The sequence below is a fragment of the Eumetopias jubatus genome, unplaced genomic scaffold, assembly GCF_037043125.1.
Source record: "Eumetopias jubatus isolate StellerSeaLion01/CBP00866 unplaced genomic scaffold, mEumJub1_p1.0 scaffold_15, whole genome shotgun sequence".
In the NCBI taxonomy this organism is placed as follows: Eukaryota; Metazoa; Chordata; class Mammalia; order Carnivora; family Otariidae; genus Eumetopias; species Eumetopias jubatus.
The window spans coordinates 73,743,171-73,765,632 of record NW_028274821.1 but is presented as its reverse complement, the minus strand read 5'-3'; the positions used below and the strand labels follow the sequence as shown (position 1 = coordinate 73,765,632).

The following is a 22,462-nucleotide window of genomic DNA, read 5'->3' as shown; positions in this document are numbered from 1 at the left end:
TAAAAAGTTTTCTTTATTTAAAGAATGTTACCTTTCACCTTTTTGATTGTTACCTAATAATAACTACATTGAATATGTGTAACTTTTGAAAATGACTGAAATTAATCATCAGTGTTTATTGCCAGTGTTTAAGGGATGCTTATGTATTAGAAATATTAATCCTCAGGGGCGCCGGAGTGGCTCAGTCGTTAAGCGTCTGCCTCCGACTCAGGTCATGATCCCAGGGTCCTGGGATCGAGCCCCGCATCGGGCTCCCTGCTCCGCGGGAAGCCTGCTTCTCCCTCTCCTACTCCGTCTGCTTGTGTTCCCTCTTTCGCTGTGTCTCTCTCTGACAAATAGAGAAATAAAATCTTAAAAAAAAAAAAAAGAAAGATTAATCCTCAGAGTGACCCATGAGGATGGATACCTTTATGATTCTTTTTTATAGATGAGCAAACTGAGCCTTGGGGAGGTTAAATAATATGTAGTATCATACAAAGGTAAATTTAAGGTTGTGGAGCCTGTTCAGACCTAGATATGGTATACTCTAGAAGACTGTATTTTAAACCACTTTACTGTTATGTTTCTGTGTTTATTACAACATCTCTTTATAGTAGTTCTCAGTTGGGTACACATTAGAGCTATGGAAATATACAGGTTCTGCCTCAGCCTAGATCTGTTGGTTAAGAATCTCTGGGGTGGGACTTTATAAATAGTATTCATTTTATTTTATTTATTTTTATTTTTTTGAAGATTTTATTTGAGAGAGAGTGAGAGAGAGCGCAAGAGTGGGATGAGGGGCAGAGGGAGAAGCAGGCTCCCCACTGAGCAGGGAGCCCCATGTGGGAGTCAGTCCCAGGACTTCGGGAACATGACCAGAGCCCAAGGCAGATGCCTAACCAACTAAGCCACCCAGGTGCCCCAAATAGTATTTATTTTAAATGGCTATATGGTTGTAATGCATAACCAAGGCAGAGAGCCATTACACATAATGTACCTGACACTATGCTGTAGACTTTGGGGAAATATAATTGAGTATAAGACACAGCTTGCTGACTCAAAGTAGCTGAAAAAAAACTTCGCAGACATATTTGACAAAATGTGTGATATTGATAGTTATATGTATAGGCAGGATATGTTATGCAAGTGTGCTAATACCCTAAACCATACACATTTTAATGCTGCAAGACAATCAAGATTAAGTTCAACCTCTTCATTTTGGGGATAGAAAAATTTTCAAGGATGTGGTATTATTTATCTGTGATCAGTAGTCAGGAATGGATATGTAGTGAAGGGCTAGTGTTTGAGGTGGAAAAATAGCATAAAGAGGCAAGAGTAAAGATGACGTGTTGGGGGCAAATTACAGGACAGGAGTGTTACTGTGAGTAGGAGATACAGGTTAGAAAGAGCTTGTAATAGCCATCACAATAAGTTTAGACTTGATTAGGTAAGCAACAGGCAAAAATTTCATGTTAATGGTTGGTGATTTCCCGGTTAGGAAACTAGGTAACAGTTTATTAAATGAGATAGAAAGAGAACCGTGAATAACTCAGTTCTCTCCCCAAATGGAAACTGAAATGGCATGTGTGCATTAAGAAAAATGTAGACAATTTTATGGATTCTTAGCTGTGAAGCACTGTGGGGCCTGTGTTAACAGTTGTCACCTTTGTTAGATGCATTTTAGGTAATCTCATGTGCCTCCAAGGGAGTGCTTTCCTGAAAGTTTTTGTTGTTGTTGTTTTAAGATTTTATTTGAGAGAGAGCAGGAGAGCAAGTGAGAGTGCACATACAGGGGGAGCTGTAGAGGGAGAGGGAGAAACAGACTCCCCACTGAGCAGGGAGCCTGATGCAGGGCTCCCTCCATCCCAGGGCCCTGGGATCATGACCTGAGCTGAAGGCAGACGCTTAACCGACTGAGCCACCCAGGCGCCCCTGAAAATTAGTTCTTTGTTAGCTTTTTGATGCTGAAATTCTAGAGTAAGAGTTGGTTCCTCGCAGGAGAGGTTGGTTCTTCTTTGGGTGGCAGAAAAGGTGTTTTGCACTTTTGGCTATCTTCTCTTTCTAATGGATGACTTTCATGACACTGTTTTATTCTTTTTTCCCTCAGTCTGTCTTTTAAATCCTTTGGTAGAATTCTTACTTGCCTTTCCTTTGAGCTGTTGTATCCCTTTGCATTTTATTTAGGAGAGACTGTTCTATTTTCTTAATTTTTTTGATTTTACAAAGCTCTTATTTGCTCATAATTTAAATTTGTTTAATTTTTCTGGTGTATATTGTCTGCCTTTTGATTCTTTCCTGCCTTTATCTTAGGTTTAGATTCCCATAAGTAACTTATATGATTGTGGTTTTTTTGTTTTGTTTTGTTTTTGAATGTTGTCTGCCTTTGAAGGGATACCTTGTGGATCACCATTATAATTATAGGCATGATCTCTGAGAATTAACTGTAGTAGTTGATATCTCCATCTCTATAATTTTGTCATTTTGACAATGTTATATAAATAAAATTGTAGAACATGTGAATTTTCATTTTGAGAATATGGTTGAGATTGTTGTGTATGTTTTATTTTAAAGAAATCACCAAACTGTCCAAAGTGGCTGTACCATTCCTGTCAGCAATGTATGAAATCCACCTTCTTCCACATCCTCACCTGCATTTGATACTGTCACTATTCCTTATTCTAATTGTTCTGATAGGTGCGTGGTGATGTCATAGTCATAGTCTTAAGTTTTATTTGAAGTGCTCTCTTTGTTTAAAATTTGCATTTCCTTAATGTCTAATGATGTTGAGTATCTTTTCATGTGCGTATAATCCATTTGTATATCTTTGGAGAAATGTATTTTCAAATCCTTTTTGCCTATTTTTTACAAATACAAATATGTCTTTTTATTACTTAGATTTTGCAAATACTTTCTCCCATTCTCCAGCTTTTCATTTTTTTGATGGTGTCCTTGAAGTACAGTAGTTTGGTTTTTTTTTAAGTTTTTATTTAAATTCCGGTTAGTTACATACAGTGTAATACTAGTTTCAGGTGTACAATATAGTGATTCAGTACTTCCATACATCACCCTATGCTCATCACAAGTGCGCTCCTTAATCCCCAACACCATTTATTAAACATGCCCTTCCACCTACTTCCCTCCTGGTAACCATCCCTTTGTTCTCTATAGTTAAGAGTCTGTTTCTTGGTTTGCCCCCCCCTCTCTTTTTTCCCTTTGCTCATTTGTTTTGTTTCTTAAATTCCACATATGAGTAAAATCAAATGGTATTTGTCTTTCTCTGACTGACTTATTTTGCTTTGCATAATACTCTTTAGCTCCATCCATGTCATTGCATGTGGCAAGATTTCTTTTTCTTTTTTTTTAAAGATTTTATTTATTTATTTGACACAGAGAAAGAGTTTATAGTGAGAGAGAGAGCACAAGCTGGGGGAGCAGCAGGCAGACAGAGGGAGAAGCAGGCTCCCCACTGAGCAAGGAGCCCGATGTGGGGCTCAGTCCCAGCACCCTGGGATTGAGCCAAAGGCAGCCGCTTAATCAACTGAGCCATCCAGGTGCCTCAAGATTTCATTCTTTTTACGGCTGAGTAATATTCCATTGTGTATATATACCACAACTTCATTTTCCATTCATTAATTGATGGACACTTGGGCAGTTTCTGTAATTTGGCCTTTGTAGTTAACAGTACTATAAATATTGGGGTGCATGTATCCCTTTGAATTAGTATTTTTTTATTCTTTGGGTAAATACTCAGTGCTATTGCTGGATTGTAGGGTAGTTCTATCTTTAACTTTTTGAGGAACCTCTATAATGTGTTCCACAGTGGTTGTACCAGTTTGCATTCCCCCCAGCACTGCCAGAAGGTTCCCCTTTCTCTGCATCCTTGCCAACACCTTTTGTTTCTCATGTTGTTAATTTTAGGCATTCTGACAGGTGTGAGGTGATATCTTTTTGTTGTTTTGGTTTGCATTTCTCTCATGATGGGTGATGTTGAATATGTTTTCATGTTGTCTATTGGCTGTCTGTATGTCTTCTTTGAAAAAGTGTCTGTTCATGTCTTCTGCCCTTGTTTTAATTGGATTATTTGTTTTTGGGGTGTTGAGTAGTATCAGTTCTTTATATATTTTGGATACTAACCCTTTATTGGATATGTCATTTGCAGATACCTTCTCCCATTCCATGGGATGTCTTAGTTTTGTTGATTGTTTCCTTTGCTGTGCAGAAGCTTTCTATTTTGATGGAGTCCCTATAGTTTATGTTTGCTTTCATCTCCCTTGTCTCAGGAGACCCAGCTAGAAAGAAGTTGCTATGGCTGATGTCAAAGAAGTTATGATTTTTACAGTTTTTATGGTTTTTATTTTTTCAGGTCTCAAATTTAGGTCTTTAATCCACTTAGACTTTATTTTTGTATGTGGTGTAAGAAAAGTGGTCCAGTTTCATTCTCTCTTTTTTTTTTAAGATTTTATTTATTTATTTGAGAGAGAGAGAGAGAGAGAGAGCATGAGAGGGGGGAGGGTCAGAGGGAGCAGACTCCCCACCGAGCAGGGAGCCCGATGTGGGACCCGATCCTGGGACTCCAGGATCATGACCTGAGCCGAAGGCAGTTGCTTAACCAACTGAGCCACCCAGGCACCCGGTCCAGTTTCATTCTTTTGCATGTTGCTGTCCAATGTGTCATTTAGTTTTGACCATATTTTTGAACTCAATATAAATGCAGTAATATATATTCTTTTGTGACTGATTTCTTATGCTCGTGAGATTTATCTATGTTATTGTATGGAGCAGTAGTTCATTCTGATTGCTATAAATCCCTGAACGCATTTACAAAAATCTATCCATTCTGAGAAAGGGGAGCCCTCTTACACTGTTGGTGGGAGGGCAAGCTAGTGCAGCTACTCTGGAAAATAGTGTGGAGGTTCCTCAAAAAGTTGAAAATAGCTACCCTATGACCCAGCAATTGCACTACTAGGTATTTACCCCAAAGATACAAATGTAGTGATCTGAAGGGGCACCTGCACCCCAATGTTTATAGCAGCAATGTCCACAATAGCCAAACTATGGAAAGAGCCCAGATGTCCATTGACAGATGAATGGATAAAGAAGATGCATGTATATACACACACACACACACACACACACACACACACACACAACGGAATATTAGCCATCAAAAAAAATCTTGCCATTTGCAGTGATGTGGATGGAACTAGAGGGTAATTATGCTAAGCGAAATAATTCAGTCAGAGAAAGACAGTTATATGATTTCACTCCTATGTGGAATTTAAGAAACAAAACAGGAGCATAGGGGAAGGTAGGGAAAAATAAAACAAGACGAAATCATAGAGGGAGACAAACCATAAGAGACTCTTAATCTCAGGAAACAAACTGAGGGTTGCTGGAGGGAGGGGGGGTAGGGGAATGGGGGTAACGGTGATGGACATTAAGGAGGGCATGTGATGTAATGAGTTCTGAGTGTTATATAAGACTGATGAATCACTGAACTCTACCTCTGAAACTAATAATACACTATATATTAATTAATTGAATTTAAATGAAAAAAATTTCTTCATTTACTTAAAAAAAAGTCTGTCCATTCTGTCATTGATAACATTTGGCTATTTCCGGTTGCCTGGGTGGCTCAGTCGGTTAAGCGACTGCCTTCGGCTCAGGTCATGATCCTGGAGTCCCAGGATCGAGTCCTTCATTGGGCTCCCTGCTCACCGAGGAACCTGCTTCTCCCTCTAACCCTCCCCCCTCTCATGTACTCTCTGTCTGTCTCTCTCTCTCATTCTCACTCTCTCAAAATAAATAAATCTTTAAAAAAAAAAACATTTGGCTATTTCCAATTTGGCGAGTAGAAATAATGCTGCTGAGAACATTCTTATATGTTTAGGTTCACATAAGCATTCAATCTCTTGAGTGTATCCATAGGAGTAGAATACATAAGGATTGTAGGATACTCATATATTCAACTTGAGTATATTCAGTTAGTTTTCCAGAGTTGTGCCAACTTGCACTCCAACTAGCAGCATACTAGCTCTGATTCATACTAGTTGATGCTATCAACTCTTGATAGTGTCCATCTTTTTTATTTTTATTTATTTATTTTTTTAAAGATTTAATTTATTTATTTGTCAAAGAGAAAGAGAGAACATAAGCAGGGGAAGCGGCAGGCAGAGGGAGAAGCAGGCTCCCCACCGAGCAAAGGGCCCGATGTGGGACTCGATCCCAGGACTCTGGGATCATGACCTGAGCCAAAGGCAGACGCTTAACCGACTGAGCCACCCAGGCGTCCCTTTTCAGTCTTTTTTAGTATCTAGTATTTTATTATGGTTTTAACGCTCATCTCCCTGATGACCAATGGGGTTAAGCATCTTTTCATACGTTTATTGGATATGATATTAGTAATTTAGATAATAGGTTAGAAAAATTTTTTTTTCTGGTTCACTTACAGTGTTGGTGGCTGTTGTGAAGCTCTGTGTGTTCTTATTCTGGAAGTCAGGCTGAAAGAGCAGCCCCTCTTTGGAATATGCTCCTATTTCAGAGGGAAAGAGGAAAAAATTAGCAGAAACTACTAATATCTTTTGAAGCTTCTGCTTGGATTTATCAAAGTTCATGTCTATTCATATTCCATAGGCCAAAGCATATCACAAAACCGTGCTCAGTGTCAGTGGGTGAGGGAAGTATTCTCTCACAAGAGGCATTGCAAGTCATTATCACCATGGATGGGGGTGAAAAATCCTTTCACAGGAGAAGGAGAAAGCACAAATACTCTCCAACAAAAATAAAGTCTACTACTTTGTTAGGTGCCTGTTGAACTCTTGTCATTTTCTTTTATCTTGACTTTTTCTCAGTGATTGCTAATGAGGTTTTTTTTTTCCTCCTTTTTTCTTTTTCATAGTAAGTTCTGGATATAAAACTGGGTGGCTCAGGGGCGCCTGGGTGGCTCAGTCGTTAGCGTCTGCCTTCGGCTCAGGTCATGATCCCAGGGTGCTGGGATCGAGCCCTGCGTTGGGCTCCCTGCTTGGCGGGAAGCCTGCTTCTCCTTCTCCCACTCCCCCTGCTTGTGTTCCTTCTCTCGCTTTGTCTCTCTCTATCAAATAAATAAATAAAATCTTTAAAAAACAAAACAAAACAAAACTAGGTGGCTCAGTCAGTTAAGCGTCTGACTCTTGGTTTTGGCTCAGGTCATGATTTCAGGGTCCTGAGAAGGATCACCACTTAGTGGGGAGTCTGCTTGAGATTCTTTCCCTTCCCTCTCCCTCCCCCTTAGCTCTTCCCCACTCTTGCTTGCCTGCTCTCTCGCAAATAGATAAATAAAATCTTAAAAAAAAAAAAACAATAAAACTTGTTGGTTATATGTAGTGCAGATATTTTCTCCCACTCTTTAACTTGCCTTTTAAATCTTATGTCTTTTGTTAAATAAAAATTTTTTTTTTAAAAATTGACATGTGTTAGTTTCAGGTGTGCAACATAATGATTTGATATTGTGTATATTGTAAATAAAATTATTAATTTCAGTGTTGTCTCATTTATCAGTATTTTTCCTTCATAATTGTGCTTTTTTGTGTCTTGTTTAAGAAATCTTTCCTTACTCCAAAATTATGAAGATACTCTTCTGTTATCTTCTAGAGTCTTTATTGTTTTGCCGTTTATATTTCAGTTTGCAGTCCTCTTAGAATTAGTGCTTAGTTGACATTTTAACATACTTCTGTAAGTCTAGGAAAAAGCTGAAGTGGTTTCAAATTAACTCAGTTTATGTATAGAAACATACGGATACTAAACTCATGTATATGTAGAAAATATATCTATTAGTAACACCTCTTTTACCAAATCCTCAGATATAAAAACATACTGGACATGTTTAAATTTTTACTGCATTTAAAACTGCAGAAATTCATCTTTCTCCATAATTGCAGGTAGCCAGTGAACCACAAAGTCTTTCCTATTTCAGACATCATCAGGAAGATAACATATGTTCCTTAAATGAGGCCTTAATCCTGGTCCTTCTCGAAGTTGAGATTTTCATTTTTATTTCATCTTGTGTGCTTACTTAATTTCTTCCTCTTGTCCCAATTTGTCTGAAGAAATTTCTAGTGAAGAAACAAGGGGAATAATATCTGGATGGTTTAATACAGGAATTGTTTAAATAATTGTATTTCTGTTATGCAAACACATTGGTGGTTTGCCTTTAGCAAAGGCTGAAGTTTCCTACGGTGGTACTTAACACCTAAACATTAAACATCTTTTGGAGAGTTATTACTATTTTAATATTTGTAGGAGAGTTTGGGAATTAAGTTTTATCATCCAGTAGACCAAAATACTTGACCTTAAGAATTGACCAAGTTAAACAAATAGTAACACTTGGAAATTGTTTGATTTTAACTTTGTACATGGCATTTATTGTCCATTGTAAATGTAAATTTTTTAATCTTTGTAATAGATCTTAAGTTAAAATGAGAAGGCTTGTCTGACTTGTCTTTTAGCATTGACAGTTCAGCTTGCAATTGGTCAAAACTTTTTTTTTAAGATTTTATTTATTTGACAGAGACAGCGAGAGGGAACACAAGCAGGGGGAATGTGAGAGGGAAAAGCAGGCTTCCCGCGGAGCAGGGAGCCTGATGGGGCGGCTTGATCCCAGGACCCTGGGCTCATGACCTGAACCGAAGGCAGATGCTTATTGACTGAGCCACCAAGGCACCCTGAATTGGTCAAAACTCTTACCTGTAGAAAAGAGTAAATTATTTAAACAGTAGTTGTTTAAGAAATAGTACACATTAAAGATCATTTTGAACATTAGTGAATAAAAAAATCACTGATTATAAAGGATTTGGTCAACATAGAAATAAATTTCATCTTTGTGTTCAATTTTAAAAAAATACATAGGTATCAAGAAGTTGGGATTCTTAGTGGGTGCTACACAAGTTATTTGCATATGAGTACTTAGAAATAAATATACTACGGGCGCCTGGGTGGCTCAGTTGGTTAAGTGTCTGCCTTTGGCTCCTTCATGATCCCAGGGTCCTGGGATTTGGTCCCATGTCCGGGTCCCTGCTCAGTGGGGAGCCTGCTTCTCCTTCTCCCCACCCCCACCTTGTGCTCTCTCTCTGACAAATAAATATGAAATCTTAAACTAAAAAAAGAAACAAATGTACTACAAAAACTTGACATCTTAATATACTTAAAATATACTAAATATTCTTTAAAATAAATTGCAGGAATAGTTTCAGGGTATAACCCCTAAATGTGGTTTTGGTACTTCAAATGTAACATCTGAAGATAGGGTTTGTTCAAAAAGGGTTGCAGGACTGTGCCCCCCATTATGTGATAACAGTTTTTTTTTTTATAACTAACAACCACGTGGATATACAGTAATTTTTCTTCTGTAAAATTTACTTCCAACCTTCATTTAGATGTTTTGATTCTTGAGGACTTCCCCTTAAATGCCTTGATATTCAGACAAAGTAATATTAACTTTTGATATTTTTAGTAGTAAAGGTGGACCATTATCCAAGACTTCTTTTATTAACATAATATTGCCGTTGCTTTTCAGCGGGGATCTGATGAGCTTCTTTCTTCTGGTGTCGTTAACGGACCTTTTACCATGAACAATTCTACTCCTACAGGTGTGTATGGTGAGTTTTCATTTTTTTCAAAATCTAAAATGTTTTCTTTCCATGAGTTTCAAAAAAATTTTTTTACACTGTTCTTAGCTCATCTTATAAACATTTGTTGAAGTCCATTATTTATAATAGAACTAAAATTTATTGCAGTAAAGTTCACATAAATGAAATTACCAATTGTAGCTCTTAAATTTTAAGAATTAATTTGGATCTAATTTGATAATTACTTTTTTGATTGATGTTCTTTGTGGTAAAACTGTCAATAGGTTGGTGACCCAGAACAATTGAGTTAAAAGAGCTATATTTAAAAGCTTGTGTTTAATGATGGTTTAGAATAATAGAAGTATTAAAACTATAAGATCACATGATTTTTAAAAAATTGGAACATAATTTACATTCCATAAGTTGCCACATGGTTTAAAAATAAGTGTTCTTGGGCACCTGGGTGGCTCAGATGGTTAAGCGTCTGCCTTCGGCTCAGGTCATGGTCCTGGGGTCCTGGGATTGAGCCCCATGTCGGGCTCCCTGCTGAGCAGGGGAGTCTGCTTCTCCCTCTCCCTCTGCCTGCTGCTCCCCCTGCTTGTGCTCTCTCTCTAATAAAAAATAAAAAAATCTTAAAAAAAATAAAAATAGGTGTTCTTGAAATTTGGGGACTGTAAAATGAACTGGCAGAGTGCAGCACTGGAGGAAGAGTGAGCAGTTAAGAGGCTACTGCTGTGTAGGATATCCCAGTAAGGGATGGTAATTTGTACTGCACCACTAGCAGTTGTGATAGAGAGAATGGGAGAATTCACTGAAGGTGAAATTGATCGTAGCTGGTGATTAATTGAATGTTTGAATAAGGGATTCCACTGATGATTTATTTCCAGGTTTTGGACTTGGATAATTGTGTAGATGAATATTGGTGCCATTCATATAGAAAATATAGAAAGAAGTTGGACAACATAGGAGGTTCAGATTTTTATATTTTGAATTTGAGGTTCCTTTGCAACATCCAAATGGAAATGTTGGATAGTCATTGGGTTCTTCTGGTCTCAACATCAGGAGAGAAATTTGGAAGTTAGTATCATCCACAGTTGAAAAGGCATGTAGAGTGGAGAGTTGCAGAAAAAATCAGATTTTTATTTTTAAATATTTTACTTATTTATTAGAGAGAAAGAGCACACAATCGGGAGAGGGAGAAGCAGGCTCCCCACTGAGTGGGGAGCCCAGTGTGGGGCTTGATCCCAGGACCCTGGGATCATGACCTGAGCCAAAGGCAGACGCCCAACCGACTGAGCCACCCAGGTGCCTCTGAAGGCCAGATTTTTATCCAAATGTTTTTGGAGTTATAGGGAATAGGAAATGAGTAGACCTCACTTTCCAGACCCTGAGCTACATGGTGTTTGGGAGAGTGAACAGCTTTTATGTGAGGACTGTATAAGAGAAGTGGACTAGGTTCGGTTAAGGCAAAAGATGCAATGGAAATTCATTTAAGAGATTAAGAATAAGTGGGAATTGGTTAACCATGGTACACTGCTCTATAGTACTAAATGGAAAGATTTTGTGGGCAGGACAGCAGCAGAGGATTTGTTCATGTAGAAGTGTGAACAGAGTAATATGAGCATGAAACTAAAGCTGTTTTCTCAAACTTGAGCTGGCGTCAGAATCACCTGGAGGGCCTGTTAAAGCACGGTTCCTGAGTCCATACCCAGAATTTCTAATAAAGTAGATCTGAGGTGAGTCCTGAGAATTTGTATTTCCACCAGTTCCCAGGTAATGGTGATGTTGCCATTTGAGGAACCATACTTTGAGAAATGCTGTATGAAGAAATAGTAGAATCTGAAGTTTCTAAACCTGGTTATCCTCCTGGTCTGGTAGGCTTGTAAGAAAATGTCTGTCCTTAGGGTGCCTGGGTGGCTCAGTTGGTTGAGCATCTGACTCTTGATCTCAGCTCACGCCTTGATTTCGATATTGTTGAGTTCCAGTTTCATGTTGGGCTCCACACTGGGCATGGAGCCTACTTTAAAAAAAAAAATCCTTACTCCTAGAGTTACAGTACGTCTAGGGTGGGACCCATTATGTTTGTTCTTATTTTAAAAACAGGTCACTTTGGGGCGCCTGGGTGGCTCAGTTGGTTAAGCGACTGCCTTCGGCTCAGGTCATGATCCTGGAGTCCCGGGATCGAGTCCCACATCGGGTTCCCTGCTCAGCAGGGAGTCTGCTTCTCCCTGTGACCCTCTTCCCTCTCGTGCTCTCATATCTCTCATTCTCTCTCTCTCAAATAAATAAATAAATAAAATCTTTAAAAAAAAAACAAAACAAAAAAAACAGGTCACTTTGTTTGGTCACGTTTATGAACTACCAGGATGGATGACCAGAAAGATTTCATGCTGGTTGATTGATTACTTAGGAAAAGAAAGAAATATGAAATGGGAGTTTAGCTGGCAGCAGCAGTTTGTTCTGTTTTGCTTTTATGTTTTGAATTTCTTATATCCCGTTCTGTGTTCAGTGTTTCTCTTCCTGAAGCATATCTTCTTTAGTAGCTGTTTCTGCAAAGCTCTATAAATGGTAACTTCTCAGACTTTGACTAAAAATGTCTATTTCATTATCACTATTCAATGTTAGTTAGCTATTTTGAATTTTAGGTTGACAGTTGTTTTCTCTTAACACATCCAAGGTACTGTTCTATTATTCTTTTGGCTTCTGTTGTTTAGAAGTCTGTTGTCAGTCTTGGTTATTACTTTGTAGGTAAAATTACTTCTCTTTAGTTATTTTTAAACATTTTTCTCTTTATTTTTGTTCAGTGGTTTAACTAGCTATTTGTAGGTATGGATCACAAGTTCTCAACATCCAGGATGCTCACTAAAATAGCTTGGGAACTTTGAGGAAAATACAGATACCTTGACCTACCCCACACCAATTCTAAAATTTCGGGGTCGGGGAGTGGGCAGTGGAGGTCTAGGCAGTGTTTTTTGTTTATTTTTAAAGCTTCTTAGTTGATAATCTAAGGGTCAGCCAGTGTTGAGGACCATTGCTGGAGACTTACTTTCATTTATTCTGCTTAGGAGTGACCCAGCTCTTCCCAGAACTGCCTCCTCCTGAAACTCAAGTTAGACATGTATAGGACCTTTTCATTCAGGCCTGCATTTGTTTTAACCTCATACATTCATGGTCATGTCTTTCTCCTTGAGGTCCTATATTTTGGATAATTTCCTTAAAATGGTTTTCTGATTGACTCATTCTCTGTTCAGCTTTGTCTAATGTGCTCTTTAATCCTTCTATTAAATATTTGCTTATAGTCTAGTGTTTTTCCTTGTGTGAGTCATAATTTTTAGCTTAATTGTTTTTTTCTTCTGTGAGAATCTCTAAGGTGTTTTGTGTTTGCTCTGCTAGACTTTCTAAGGTATCACCAGCCCCTAAAATGTTCTAATGTATATGTTAATTTTATTGCCTTGGAGATTCTTATACCAGAGGAAGAGAAAATTCAGAATCCAAACATTCACATTTTCCCATCAGAATCTGAACAGAGATAGGCTTCTTTTTTAAACATGTTTGAAAAACGAGATTTCTCTTTTGTTTTTTCTTGATGGGAAATTTATAATTTTAGTTTGCTTTCACTGAGGGGCTTGGCTGTTGACATGACATCGGGAAATTTCACTTTTTTTTGAGGTCACTTATACAGCAAAAATATTTTTGTGTTATTTAATCTAATATTTGCAAATTTCTAAAAGCACTAAAATTTCAAGATTTAGGTGTTCCATTCTTTGACTATAATAAAGATTCCTAGTTGATTTTGAACAAATTTGGGGAGAAAGGTTTTAGGGCTCATTTACAAAAGAGTTTTTAATCCCTGCGTGAGGTAGTTTTTCAAAGATACAGAAATTTTAAAAATCACATTGGTAATGGGTAGGTGAAAGAGTCAGGTGTCCTGTTATGCTGAAGGACCTTTTTGGTATTCAGTATAATCTTATCACAAATTTTTTGTGGTTCATTTAATCTAAATGGGGATTTAAAAATAATTTCTAAAATTTGATGACTATAGTATCTCTCTGTTAGTAGAATATTGCTTGTTTGGTAAAGGAGTTATGTATGTACCAAACCAATTGCAGGTACACGTCTGCCCCATAGGACTGTCAGAACAGTATTTTTATCATGACACTGTTGCACGAAAACTTTGTTTGTATTATTACCTCACAAAAAGTTGATCTTTAATGTAGAACTTTTTTTTTTTTTTTTTTTGAGAGGGAGGAAGGAGGGCAGAGGGGGAGAGAGAAAGAATCTTAAGCAGGCTCCATGCCCAGCACGGAGCCTGACTTGGGGCTCAATCTCACGACCCTATCATGACCTGAGCCGAGATCATGACCTGAGCCAAAATTGAGTCAGATGCTTAACAGAGTGAGCTACCCAGACACCCCTTTAATGTAGGACTTTTTTAAAACTCAGTTTTCATTAGTATTAGATATTTCACTTTTGATGGAATGACTTCCCAAAAGCTTTATTTTTATTCCATTGAAATGATTCAACATTCAGTCATTATTGGGTAATAACTGATTTTTCATTGTTAGCAGATGGTGATAAAACTGTTATAATTTAGCTGCTGGCAAAGTTCTATTAATGGGATCAACATATTAATACCTGTTACTTTACACATGGAGAAGAAATTTCTCAAGTTAAATTAATTCAGAATTACACATTTGTGGTTTTACTGCAAAGACATCAAATGGAATTGGTGATAAGCACAGTTGTGCCTTTCCTTCTGGGAATCTGACCTGTGATCTCATGTTTGTAGGTCTTAATTTAATGTCCTTTGATAATTATGAAAATGTTTTACATGTTTCTTCATGAATTGTATATTTCTCTTTTTAAATTCAATCTTAGGAATTATGGTAGAGACTATTGTGTACCCTAATACTTTTCTGTTTTCTTTAATGCCAACACTAATTTTTATCTGGGCATATTGCCTCCCAAGTTAAATAGCTACTTTTCAGTCTTCCTTATACCTAAGTGTGGTCATGTGTTTAAGTCCTGGCTAATGAGATACAAGTGGAAGTTATAGAAGCTACTTCTGGAACGTTTCTACATGGTTGCAATTTTCCTCTTTTATCCAGCTTCCATCTTAGGTGATGAGGATGAGGGCCGCACCCTAACAGAAAGACAAGTAGAACCTGAGTCACTGATAACTTTGTATGTCACCATTCCAGATTTGGAATTTCTACAGTTAGACTTTTTACATGAGCAGTTATTTTTTTTTTAAAGCAGCCTTTATTTTATGCAGGACTATGATTTCAGATAAAAGTAAACAAATGAGGTGAGCCCTGTAATCACCCTGGCATTTTTTCTGGACTATGTAAGATTGCCTGGGGATCCCAGGCAAACATGGCAGAATTGCTGAGTTAAGAGACAGAGATCCAAGTTTGGGAAGGCTGAGGCAACTGGGAGCTATGGAAGCAGTGTATGGAAAAGAAGGGAGCTCTGTGAGAAAAGTGCTCCAGAAATCTCCTTTTGAATCTGTTGCCAAGTAGTAAGTCACACATGCCTTACCAATAACAGTACACCAGCTCTAACATAAAGGCTACTCTAAACCTACTCTAACAAAGCTTAAAAACAAGCTCTAAAACAATTGCCTGATCTGAAAGTACCTTTTTTTCCAGAAAAGAATCTGGCACATTAAAGGAATAAAACAAATTCTAGTGCTCACAGTGTTGACTGTTCAATCAAAAATTGCCAAACATGGAAAGAACCACAAACTGTGACCCATAACCAGGAGGAAAATCAGTCAACAGAAAGAGACCTAGATGGGGCACCTGGGTGGCTCAGTCAGTTGAGTGTCCAACTCTTGGTTTCAGTTCAGGTCATGGTCTCAGGGTTGGGAGATCAAACCTCACATTGGGCTCCACACTCAGAGTGGAGTCTGCTTGGGATTCTTTCCCTCTTCCTCTCCCTGCCCCTGTGTCTTCCTCTGCTCTTGTGCATGCATGCGCATGCATTCGTGCGCTCTCTCCCCCACCCCAAATAAATAAATAAAGCCTTAAAAAAAGAAAAGAGACCTAGAAGATGGCAGAGATAATGAAATTAGCAGATTTGGACTTCGAAATGGTTATTAAAAGTATGTTTAAGGATTTAAACTATTAGCGTAATAAGGAGAAAAATGGAACTTCTAAAGATAAGAATATGTCTAAAAAACACATGGCATGGCATTAATTGCACTTGTTCTGCGGAATAAATGATAAGTCAATTTAAAGACAGCAGTGCGGGGGGACCTGGCTGGCTTAGTGGAGCACATGACTCTTGATCTCTGGGTTGTGAGTTCAAGCCCCACATTGAGTGGAGAGATTACTTAAAAATAAAATCCTAAATAAATAGATAGATAGATAGAAAGAAGACTAAAGCACACAGACCAAAAAGGATTGAGAAAGAACTAAACAGATTCTTCAGTAAACTATAGAAAAAAATCAGGTGGTCCAAACATGTGTGTAATTCAGGTCCCAGAAAGGAAGATGGGGACAGGGAAGTATATATACCTGAAGAAATAATGACTAAAAATATTCCAAATATAGTAGAATCTATAAAGCCACATAACTAAGAAGTTCAATGAACCACAAGCAGGATAAATACAATGAAAACCTCACCAAGGCTCATCATAATCACATTCTTGAAAACCAGGAATGCAAAACAAATCTTAAAAATAGCCAGAGGGAAAAAAGTTCCATTTTATTCAGTAGAACAAAGGTAAGAATACAAAATTTTTTGTCTGAACTGTAAGCAAGAAGACAACAGAGTAACATCTTTAAAGTGCTAAAAATAATCATCTATATCCATTTAAAGTTTCAAAAATGAAGTTAAAATCAAACTTTCTTTGAGGCATACAAGAGCTGAGAGCATTTGTCAGTAACAGATGTCTGTTACATGAAATGGTGAAGGAAATTCTTCAGACTTGAGGAAAATGATACCAGCTGGAAACTTGGGTCTGTACAAAATGGTAAATATCCACAAAGTGGATATATGACTTCTCCCTCCTTTTTTTTTTTGTTTTGTTTTGTTTTGTAAATTTAAGATAATTGAAGGAGGATTCTGGGAATAGTGGAGTAAGAAGCACCAGGAATCTGACTCCCTACCTAGACAACAATTGCACTGACAGACTCTTTCTGTAATTTGGAACTCTGGAATCTATTGAAAGCTTGCAAGTTGTTCCAGAGGAAGACTTAGAAGGTAAATTGTGTTTAATTTTGGTCAATTTCAGCTCTTAGCACTGTAGCAGCCACCCATCCTCTCCTCTTCTTTTTTTAAGGTTTTATTTATTTGGGGGAGAGAGAAAGAGAAAGCATGAGCCGGGGGGAGGGAGGTGGGGGACTGGGTGGAGGGGGAGAGGGAGAAGCAGGCACCCCGATGAGCAGGGAGCCCAATGCGGGGCTCCATCTCAGGACCCTGGGATCATGACTTGAGCCGAAGACAGACACTTAACCGACTGAGCCACACAGGTGCCCCCCAGTAGCTACGTACATGTTCCAGAAGCAGCTTATAAATAGCTTGAGGGAGCCAACATGGTTAGAAATGACCATGTCTTCTTAATTTTCAGGAATCTGTGTTCTATTTGTTAATTGCTTCTTCTGAGCGCACAGTTGCAGACAAAGAGGCAGGCAGCCATTGTCTTTGCATTTCCTCCTATTGTAGCCAACTCCCCCCCTCCTCCTATGACTTATAGTGAATTCAAAGAGCTGGCACTCTTTCCCTCTCCCTTCATTTTTCCTCTTTCACCCTTTTTGGGAGTGAGATATTAAAGACACATTAAAAAAACGACTGCATCTATAGGGAAGATTAGAAAGTGATAGTACATGCCTGGGAGAAGGCTCAAAAGAAACCAGAGAAGATCGTAAATTTACATAAACCCAAGGCTGGTACAGAGATAGCTTACAACAATCAAAAAAACAAAAAACAGTAACAAAAACTTAGAAGACCCGGAAGAAGGGGAAGAATCTGATTTCCAGAGTTACCACAGTCCCACATTATTTTTTAATAAAGATTTTATTTTAAAGGTTTATTTATTTTAGAGAGAGAGGGAGAGTGTGTGCCAAGTGAGTGGAGGGATAGAGGGATAGAATCTTGAAGCAGACTCCCCATTGAGTGCAGAGCCCGATTCAGGGCTCAATCCCATGAGCCGTGCCTGAGTCAAAACCAAGAAGTCAGATGCTTAACCAACTGAGCCACCGAGGCACTCCAATAAAGATTGCATTTTTAAGTAATCACTTCAGCCAACATGGGGCTTGAACTTACACAACCCTTAGATCAAGAGTCGGATGCTCCACTGACTGAGCCAGCCAGGTGTTCCACCACAGCCCCAAATTTGATGAAAAACATGAGTATAAACATCCAAGAAGCTTAATGAGCTCCAAGTAAGGTGAACTCAAGGAGACCCACATGAGGCACATTATAATCAGACTTTCCATAGACAAAGAATCTTGAAAGCCAAAAGAGAGAATCAACTCAGCAAATACAAGGGATCCTCAATAAGAATATGAGCGTGTTTCTCATCAGGAACTTTGGGGGCCAGAAAGCAGTGGGCCTAAAAGAATGAAGATTTAAATTTTTTTTTAGTCCTGTATTTGGCAAAACTGTCCTTCAAAAGTGTCTTTGTTTGTGTTTTAGTTTAAATAAATTTGATTTAAAAAAATAAATTAGATCATTTGTGTGTAACACACTTGACTCTAAAGTCCAATCACAGATTAAGAAAAAAAAAGGGTGCCTGGCTGTCTCGATTGGTGGAATGTGTGACTTCTGATCTTGGGGTTGTGAGTTCAAGCCCCATGTTCGAGGTAGAGATCCTAAGGGGCACCTGGGTGGCTCAGTTGGTTAAGCATCTGCCTTCGGCTCAGGTCATAATCCCGCAGTCCTGGATTGAGCCCCATGTTGGGCTCCCTGCTCAGTGGGGAGTCTGCTTCTCCCTCTCTCCCCTCCCCCTTCTCCTTTTGCCCCTCCCCCCACTCGTGTGCACGCACACTCACTCACAAGTAAAGTCTTAAAAAAGATGTGTGTATACACACACACGCGCACATATGGAATGGAATATTATTCAGCCATAAAAAAATGAAATATTGCCATTTGCAATGACATGGATGGTGCTAGAGAGTATGATGCTAAGCAACATAGAAAACAAGAAATACCATATGATATCCCACCAACAGTGCATGATGGTTCCTTTTTCTGCACATCGTCACCAAAACCTATTCTTTCTTGTGTTACTGATTTTAGCCATTCTGACAGGTGTGAGGTGATATCTCGTAGTTTTGATTTGCATTTCCCTGATGGTAAGTGATGATGAGCATCTTTTCATCTCTCTGTTGACCATCTGCATGTCTTCCTTGGAAGAAATGTCTGTTCATGTCTTCTACTCATTTTTTAATTGGATTATTTGTTTGTTAGGTGTTGAGCTTTATAAGTTCTTTATATATTTTGGATACTAACCCTTTATTGTATATGTCATTTGTAAATATCTTCTCCCATTTTGTAGGTTGTCTTTTAGTTTTGTTGATTGTTTACTTTGCTGTGCAGAAGCTTGATTTTGCTTTAGTACCAGTAATTTATTTTTTCTTTTGTTTCCCATGCCTCAGTAGACATACCTAGAAAGAATTTGCTACAGCTGATATCCAAGAAGTTACTGTCTGTGTTGTCTTCTAGAATTTTTATGGTTCCAGGCCTCACATTTAGGTCTTTAATCCGTTTTGACTTTATTTTTGTGTGTTGTGAAAGAAAGTGGGCCAGTTTCATCCTTTTGCATGTTGCTGTCCAGTTCTCCCAACACCATTTGTTGAAGAGATTCTTTTTTTTCCCATTGGATATTCTTTCCTGCTTTGTCAAAGATTAATTGACCATATGGTTGTGGGTTTATTTCTGGGTTTTCTCTTCTGTTCCATTGATCTGTATGTCAGTTTTTGTGCCAGTACCATAGTGTTTTCATTACTACAGCTTTGTAATATAACTTGAAGTCTGGAATTGTGATATCTCCAGCTTTACTTTTCTTTTTCAATATTGCTTTGGCTGTTTGGGGTCTTTGGTGGTTCCATACCAGATTTTAGAGGATTGTTTTTGTTCTAGTTCTGTGAAAACTGCTGTTGGTATTTTGATAGGGACTGCATTAAATGTGTAGATTGCTTTGGGTAGTATAGACATTTTAACAGTATTTGTTCTTCCAGTCTGTGAGCATGGAATGCCTTTCCATTTCTTTGTGTTCCCTTCCATTTCTTTTATCAGTGTTTTATAGTTTTCAAAGTACAGGTCTTTCACAAGAGCTGCATTTTTAAAAATGTTACTAATATAAAAACTAGCATGTGACTTATTTGTAGCTCTACATTTTTTCCCATGTAATTTAGGAGACTAATGCATTTAAAAGAATTTTTAGTTCGTGTTTTGGGGCACACGTGTATAAGGTTATAGTATTGTGACATCAGCAACAGAAAGAGTTGGGGATAGAGGTGTAAAGGAACAGAGTTTTTGTATATTACTGAAGATAAGCTGGCATAAATTCAGATTAGAGTGTTATAACTTGAAGATATGAAGTATAATCCCCATGGTAACTACAAAGAAAATAGCTGTAGAATATGCACAAAAGGAAGTGAGAGTACTCGAAGTCATAGAGACAGGGAGTAGAATGGTGGTTGCCAGGGGCTGGAGGAAGAGGGAAATAGGAAGGAGTTACTGTTTAATGAGTATAGAATTTCAGTTTTATGTGATGAAAAGAGTTACTGAAATGGATGGTGGTGATAGCTGCACAACATTATGAATGTTTAATACCACTGAATTCTATATTTGAAAATGGTTAGGATATTGAATTTTGCTATGTGATTTTACTACAGTAAAAATAAGGAAAGAAAGGGGAAAAAAGTATAGATTCCTCTCTATGGAAAGGTCTACAAGATACATTAAGTGTTGGGGCGCCTGGGTGGCTCAGTTGGTTAGGTGTTTGCCTTTGGTTTGGGTCATGATCCCAGGGTCTTAGGGTTGGGCCCCGCTTTGCGCTCCCTGCTCGATGGGGAGTCTTAAAAAAAAAAGAAGGATATATTAAGGGATGCCTGGGTGGCTCAGTTGGTTAAGCATCTGCCTTTGGCTCAAGTCATGATCCCGGGCTCCTGGGATCGAGTCCCGCATCGGGAGCCTGCTTCTCCCTCTGCCTGCTGCTTCCCCTGCTTGTGTGCGTGCTCTCTCTGACAAATAAATAAATAAAATCCTTAAAAAAAAAAAGATAGGTTAAGTGTATAAAACATGATGTAAAAAGAAAAAAGATAATTGACTATTTAAAGTAAGATAATAGTAATATATTTGGGGGGTTATAGCATATGTGAAAAGTAAAATAAAAGACGGTAACAGAAAGGTTTTGATGAGGGAAGTAGACATATACTTTGAAAAGTTCTTACATTATACCTAGGTTTTATCATTTGAAGGTGGACTGTGGCAAGTTAAAGATGCATATTGATGATTTATCCCCAGTGCAGTCACTTAAACAAAAGTAAACAAAGAGTATAAAGATTCCAGTTAAAAAGCAGAGATTATCTGCCTTTTATGTTTATATGTTTCATTTATGCATGACATATTCTCTTTTCTTGAAAAACTGATTTATTATGAAATGTCTCTTCATTCCTGGTAATATTCCTTTTCCTGAAGTCTACTTTGTTCAATACTGGTACAGCCGCTCAGCTTTATTATGATTACTGTTTACATATTTATCTTTTTTCATTCCTTTTACTTTGAACCTGAGATTTATATTTAAAATGAATTTCTTCTGGGACACTTGGCTGGCTCAGTCAGTAGAGCATGTGATTCTTGGTCTTGGGGTTGTGAGTTCAAGCCCCACATTGGATGTAGAGATTACCTAAAAATAAAACTTTTTAAAAAAATGGATTTCTGGGGCACCTGAGTGGCTCAGTTGTTAAGCGTCTGCCTTCGGCTCAGGTCATGAGATCTCAGGGTCCTGGGATTGAGCCCCACATTGGGCTCCCTGCTCCACGGGAAGCCTGCTTCTCCCTCTCCCACTCCCCCGCTTGTGTTCCATCTTTCACTGTGTCTCTGTCAAATAAATACATAAAATCTTTTTTAAAAAAATGGATTTCTTCTTCACATCATATAATTGTGTCTTTTATCAGACTGATAAACTTTGCCTTTTATTTGGAATCTTTTGCCATTTCCACTTAATAAAATTATTTGACCCGGTTGGTTCTGAGCCTGCCGTCTTGCTATTTGTTTTCTATTTGTCCCATTTATTCTTTGTTTCCTAGCTTTCTTTAGGTCATTTTTTTAATACTTCATTTTATTTATCATTTTGTGTTCCATTGTATTTATTTGTATTTCTTGGTAAGTGTATATATACCTTGAAAATATATATATAATTTTAATATATAATATACAAAAATATATAAAGTATGATTTTTATTTGCAATGCATAGAATTTTATATTTAGCATGATTTTTATTTATAATATGTAATTTTTATTTATAATCAATATAATTAATATATAAATATATAAATTGTTATATATATATACACAATTACAGAGCTAATAGAACTAAATAAATAGACAAATTCACAGTTATAGCTGGAGATTTCAAAACTTCTATCTCAGTAATTGGTAACATAGTAAATAGAAAATCAGGACACAGAACGGGTTGACAGACTGTGACATGTGGGCCAAATCTGTCTTATTTGCCCATTTTTATATTCTGTGTGACCTAAGACTGATTTTTACATTTTTAAATTGTGAAAAAATAAAACAAAGAACAATATTCTGAGATACATGAAGCTTATATGAAATAGAAATTTCAGTGTTTATACATAAAACTTTATTTGAACCCAGGCACACTCCTTTATTTACATACTTATGGGTGCTTCCGTGCTAC

General features: G+C 37.7%; 1 protein-coding gene across 16 annotated transcripts in view; it reads left to right on the top strand.

Moving 5' to 3' along the window:
* The window catches only part of PTBP3 (polypyrimidine tract binding protein 3), a 122,519-nt gene that overhangs the window by 30,371 nt on the left and 69,686 nt on the right, over nucleotides 1-22,462 (top strand). For 6 of the 16 annotated variants that reach the window (XM_088018897.1, XM_088018899.1, XM_088018895.1 and 3 more), the window contains one exon: nucleotides 9,530-9,611. In XM_088018897.1, coding sequence (XP_087875023.1) covers nucleotides 9,581-9,611 — 31 coding nt within the window. In that variant the 5' untranslated portion in view covers nucleotides 9,530-9,580. Of the gene's footprint in view, nucleotides 1-9,529; nucleotides 9,612-11,235; nucleotides 11,318-16,635; nucleotides 16,791-22,462 lie in introns of those variants that run through there. The other 10 variants (XM_088018901.1, XM_088018896.1, XM_088018902.1 and 7 more) reach the window with 6 other exon arrangements.